At 39.8% G+C, this 5997-nt stretch overlaps 1 protein-coding gene across 1 annotated transcript; it reads right to left on the bottom strand.

Annotated features, from left to right (window-relative positions):
* Positions 1-3662: 3662 nt before the first annotated feature.
* Positions 3663-5980, bottom strand: LOC110062252 (MAD2L1-binding protein-like). Its single transcript, XM_089291616.1, has one exon. The coding sequence runs from the start codon at positions 5878-5880 to the stop codon at positions 5149-5151; it is 732 nt and encodes a 243-aa protein (XP_089147742.1). The 5' UTR covers positions 5881-5980; the 3' UTR covers positions 3663-5148.
* Positions 5981-5997: the final 17 nt, after the last annotated feature.

The raw sequence follows: 5997 nt of genomic DNA, 5'->3' as shown, positions 1-5997 counted from the left end.
TGCTTACCTTTACTCGTGCATAATCCTTGAATCTCCCAAATATGGATCATAACCCTCCCCCCCCCCCCCCCTTGATAACCAAGTCTACTACATGGAGTGATTGGATGTCCCTGGTCTTATTTTCTGCTTTTAAAATTTCCTTGATATCTTTCTCTCCTTTGCATCATGCATCTTTTGTTGTAAATTTGCATTTAAAACAAAACGTTTGAGAAGGTTCCTTTTTTTGTTTTTAAAACATTTGTCTTGAAGTTAAGACTGAAGACTGATAATGTAAAACAAACATTTTGCAGCATGCAAGATCTATAAATAAATAAATACCATTAGATCGTTCACTCAATGTGTCGACTCTGCAACATTTCCTAGACCATGTGCTGGACCTGTGCAACACCAAGGGTGGATAAATAAACCAAATCACGCATATCATGGTGCATTAAAGGAACCAAAAAATCCTTGAACAGAGTAAATTCTTTGGTTGCCTCGATGCACCCACCAGCTGGTCTGAGATCATTGATCGCGATGCTGATCATGTGTCATGTGAAAGAAACACACCCCAAGTTTCTGGCCAGAGGATAAGTAAAAGCGAAAAGTGCCAGAAAACAGTAATGGGGTGTGGTTCCATAACAGGTACTGACATAATTGAAGGGGTGAGTGCAAAACCATGCTAAGTGACGATTTGGGTGAAAAAAAAATTTCCGCGAAAGGGCTTGAATTTTTGCATGTGGTCTTCAATGTAATAGAAAAACGCGGCCCTGTATTTTTGTCGCTGGTTTTTGCTTCGTTTTCGAGTTATAACGTATGCAAAAATACTTGGCTTTTCCTAGCCATGTCTTTAGGAGTTTATTTGTTGAACAGCAAACAGGCAGACTGTTTATAGTGTATGAAGTCAAAATCAAATCTCACAGCATATATAGAGCGGAAATCTGGGAACAGATTGTTTACGTCGGGTATTGTGACGTGAGCACAACACGTGAATCGATCGAGAGTCAAACGAAATTAGAGCTCTGTCAACTAATATCTTAAGCATTGTTTTAAAGTACCTTGTGTGCCTGCCTGGTGGTTGAGAGACATCATAAAGTCTCGATAAACCCGTAAGTCATCAGCACGTTTTAAAGAATCAAAATGTGTTCTGAAACTTCGAAGGCAGCTGATATACCGTAATCGTGTTATCGGCGTTCGAAGTCAGATCGAGCCAGGCAGCAAAGTCCAAGAGCAGTTCTTGCCCAAAAAAAATACCCTCTGGTGAGTCGTGGCCCATTTGCCAAGCGTTGCTAGCGTCAAAGTTTGGAAAGCGAGAACTGGTTTTAGAGTGATAAAATTTGTCTTGTATCGACCGCCATGTTTTCCCGCGCACGAGGTGTAAAGACCCTTCCCGGCATGCATTGCGATCACGTTCTGCGGACGTTTCTCGAACTAGATTGTTTAAACATAAGAATGGCCAACAAGTAGCGATCGATTGTAACATAGATCTGTGATCCAGGTTGCGTTGATTTTATTTCAAATCGGCATGATTTGTAGTGTTTTGAGCTTCTGGGATCAGCGGACATGCAGATGTATGGAGACCCGTACGTTGCGGAGAAGGGTTAATCTGTTAATCTGTCAGCCCTATTTATAGCGCGTTTTCACGTGAAATCAACATCATTGAGCTTATAAGTTGCGTGAAATTACCATTTTGCTGTTTTCTAAGTGAAACTAGCATCCTTGCCGTCAAGCGTTAACGTGAAATCAACATTTTAACCTATTTAGACCTGAAATTAACATCATTGAGCTTATGCACTGCGTGAAATTGACATTTTGCTGGTTTCTAAGTGAAACCGACATCCTTGCCGTCACGCGTTAACGTGAAATCAACATTTTAACCTATTTAGACCTGAAATCAACATCATTGGGCGTATGCACTGCGTGACATTGGCATTTTGCTGGTTTCTAAGTGAAACCAACATCCTTGCCGTCACGCGTTAACGTGAAATCAACATTTTAACCTATTTAGACCTGAAATCAACATCATTGAGCTTATGCGCTGCGTGAAATTGACATTTTGTTGGTTTCTAAGTGAAATCAACCTCCTTGCCGTCACGCGTTAACGTCAAATCAATATTTTAACCTATTTAGACCTGAAATCAACATCATTGAGCTTATGCGTTGCGTGAAATTGACATTTTGCTCGTTTCTAAGAGAAATCAACCTCCTTGCTGTCACGCATTAACGTGAAATCAACATTTGACCTAAAATCAACATTTTTGAGCTTATACGTTGCGTGAAATTCACATTTTGCTGCTTTCTAAGTGAAATCAAAGTCCTTGCGGACGCGGCTTGCCGATCCTTTGTTATGATAAACCGAGGCGAGACTTCGACTTATAACAAAGGCTTGGCTTGGCTATTATAACAAAGGATCGGCTCTGTTTATCATAACAAAGGCCCGGCTTCGTTTATTTGAAGACCTCGGCGGGAAAAGGGCGCTAGGTATTTTAATCAAAAGTGAACTTTGTCGAAAACGCTCCAAATTTCGCATGCAGTTTTGTTTAGGTATGTTTAACAATGTCCCGTATTTTTTCCGCTAAGCTTCGCTTCGTTTTCGAGATATTGCGTATGTAGAAAAACCACTCGGTTTTCCTAGCGGCGTCTTTATAAACGAAGCAAAAACCAGCGACAAAAATAAAGGACCACGTTTTTCTATTACATCGAAGACCACATGCAAGAATTCAAGCCCTTTCGCGAAAATTTTTTTTTTCACCCAAATCGTCACTTAGCATGGTTTTGCACTCACCCCTTCAATTACATTTTCTAGAAAACTGTCAAATCACTTTACTGGACCAAGTATCCGTAGAAGTACATGTAGTTCACGTGAAAATTCAATGGACTGGACCATCTTGAGCTACAGTAAACACCTACACATAAGAACAAATGGATTAAGAACACCAGGCTGAAATTTGGCCAATAAAGCCCCATTTTCCTAAGAACAAGATCAGCCTAAACATGTTTTGGATAGTATTACTAAACAAAAATTTAAGAACATTTTAAGAACATTTTGAGCCTGATTTGTCACTAAGCACCAGATAAATAAGAACTCAATCAGCCTGACCTCTGAAATCGTGTGTTCTTATATGCGGCTGTTTACTGTATTGTATTCATCCCTGGAAAGTGTGTTTCTGACAGTGCGATATCAAGAGGCTCCCCTTAACATGACTGAGTTTCAACTCAGCGGTATGCATCGGGTCAAGTGGAGCTTGCGTAGTATTACCTGGATGGGATGCTAGTCATTTACAGCTTTACCCCCCAGCATTAAATTTTATGGTAACCATATTTATACACCTGGGTGGAGACAGGCAATGTAAATGGAACTCAATGTAATGACTGGTCAGGCAGCAGGCAGCCATAAGTGTAGCCTGCAAACAGGTTCCCAGCAAGGGTGGAAAAAATATTCGGCGAGCGAAGCAAGCTGTTTAGCTCTCTCATCACCAGACCGCTCTCAGTTCGCCCTGCACGTCCTAGATCACAAAAACTGCACTCGGCTAGCTTGCACTAAACCCAGCTGGGAGCCTGTTCGCAGGTTACCATAAGTGTTTTATTTATCAGTTCAGTATCAGTAACTGAAGATTGTTCATAAACCTGTCACAGATTTCACCTTAACTGAATTGACAATCAATAAAATGGTACATTTAAAATTTCTTTTTATATTGAAGCTAAAGAGCATTTAAAACAGCAGGCTTGACAAATATATGGAATAAACTTCCAGTAACAATTGACTTATGGAAGTAAGATTCATTTCATCAATGGTGAACTGTATCAGGATTGAAAATTGTCCTAATTGCTGTACATTGGAATACTACCACAAAATAATCAGACTCAAAAAGGGACTACAATAAAAATTAAGAACATTATCACATATGGAAAAGACAAGCAGTTAATGAGGACTTGGGCAAAAGTGGGTTGAAATAATTATTACCGCTGGTTATCTTCAAGTTTTGCAGGGTACTACTGAAAATTACATAGACTGATCTGAAATAAGTATAGTCTGTAGATATTAAAGATCTAACCAACAAAATACTTTACTGATCAAATTTGACAGACATGGATAGAGATCCACAAAGCATTCAGTCTTTTTTCTACACATTTCTTTCAACATTACCTAATTTCAGGTTTACACACTATGCAAAATGGGTGGAATAGATGCATGAATTAAGTGTAAAGTATGCATCTGGTTTGCCCATCCCCTAAAATATGGTATAACCCTAAACTGGTGCTCTGTCCATCTGAACCAAACTGAAAAACATGGGCAAATTCATAGAGCTATGTATCAGGAGAGTATGAGCAGCTCTTCTGCACTGAAATGGCAATTTTCCCCTCACTTTTTTTTGCTTCTTCGAATCCTTGGCACAGAAAGGAAAATAGGGAAAATTTTTTGTCTAATGGTATCTATAACAAAATTCTTGATGGTGACTAGTTCTCTGTGCACCTATTTGTCACATAATCGGCATGCAATTACATGGGTGTCCAATAATTATTACAGGTACATGTTATTTGCACATCAATTACACATGCTTCAATGGCTTCCTTTGCAATGTTTCCTACAGATTTCAGAACTCATGAAAAGTGCTACAGACGTTTTCACTCAAAAAAAGTTCTCAAAAAGCATTTTAAGTCCAAAATTTGCTATAGATATGGTTAATTAGTAATTGGACCTTGTGTCTTACAATTCAGGGAGTAATTGTGCCCATAATGTAAAATCGGCCTTGCACGTAACGCTCATCCGTAATTACCCAATGAACTGTCCTCCACACGGTCCAATTACTAATACCGATGTGTAGGGAACTAGGGAAATCAAATTTGACTTGTAGTAGTATTACTGTTTTTTTTGCTAGACTATGGGCGCTTCAGCACTACCCATTTTGGGAGATTTCCAAGGATTTAAAAAAAAAAAAAACAGGAATCAGTCAGAATCTGGGAGGCTCTCAGATTATGGGAGAGCTAGAAGGTCAAAAGCAATTAAACTTTTGTGCCAGTTTAACTGTCAATCATATCATGCATTTTGCACCAGTGCTGCTTTGGGAAAGGTGCTTAGATCCTCAATTATAAAAGCGTCTAATGGCTGTCTGAAAAGATTCCCAAAATGGGCATATTGTTTAAAATAAAATCCTACATTATTTTATACTAGGGACCGACACCGGTTCTGTGCCTGTACCCCCTGATAATAACTGGAGCCTGAAACCATAACCACTCATCCATGCTATGTTCAGGGGGTTCGCCCTCACTGGCAGCCGGTTGTTCGTTGTAGCTGGTAGTCCTAACGTTTATTTTACAGGATTGACCTCGGTGAGGTGGCTTGAAAGTCGGCTTTGGTTGAAACCACTCAATATCGGACGATCTGCTAACCTGAATGAAAACCAACATGGAAGTAGGAGAAATCTCCTTGAAAGAACCAAGTTCTTGATTCGAAATCAAGCTCCGTATCAGTTTTCGACAAGCTGAATTGCATACTCTTGGTGAACTGTCCACAGTTTTACCTTCATTAACGTTTTGAAAATCAACAAAGTAATGTTCTTTTGGACTGACCGGGGTTGACCCTAGCAGAACCATGGCAGCATTGACTTTTGTCGACAGGAACAGCTTGTTTATGTGATCAAACAAGCATTCCACGTCTTCATACACTTTCTTAGCTTTCTTGTATTCAGTATTAAAGGATCGCCGGGCCAATACGCCTGCTTCTAAGCCATCGCACGACTTTTCTTGATCTTCTACCAATTTTATTAGCTCGTGGTAAGGTATCGGAAGTTGTTGCCGTTGGTACAGAAGGTATTCGATGCAGCCCCTCAACAGTCGTGAATTTATAGACTGGCCGACTCCTTCGTTGAAAGTCACTTGAATTTCAACCTCTTTTGCCATAAATATTAATCGAAAACTGAAAAACGTGTCAGCGTGATTATTTTCGAATGTGCCGCTTCGAAGCAATATTTGCTGGGGCCCACTTTTCAGATCTTCTGACGTGCCTTCATAAAGTGG

The sequence above is a fragment of the Orbicella faveolata genome, unplaced genomic scaffold, assembly GCF_042242905.1.
Source record: "Orbicella faveolata isolate gen_17 unplaced genomic scaffold, um_ofav_v1 contig_24, whole genome shotgun sequence".
NCBI classification, from domain to species: domain Eukaryota; kingdom Metazoa; phylum Cnidaria; class Anthozoa; order Scleractinia; family Merulinidae; genus Orbicella; species Orbicella faveolata.
This window is presented reverse-complemented; position numbering and strand designations above follow the sequence as displayed.

Coding starts and splice junctions, on each gene's coding strand:
- LOC110062252 (XM_089291616.1), bottom strand. CDS start 5,880: ATGGCAAAAGAGGTTGAAATTCAAGTGACTTTCAACGAAGGAGTCGGC.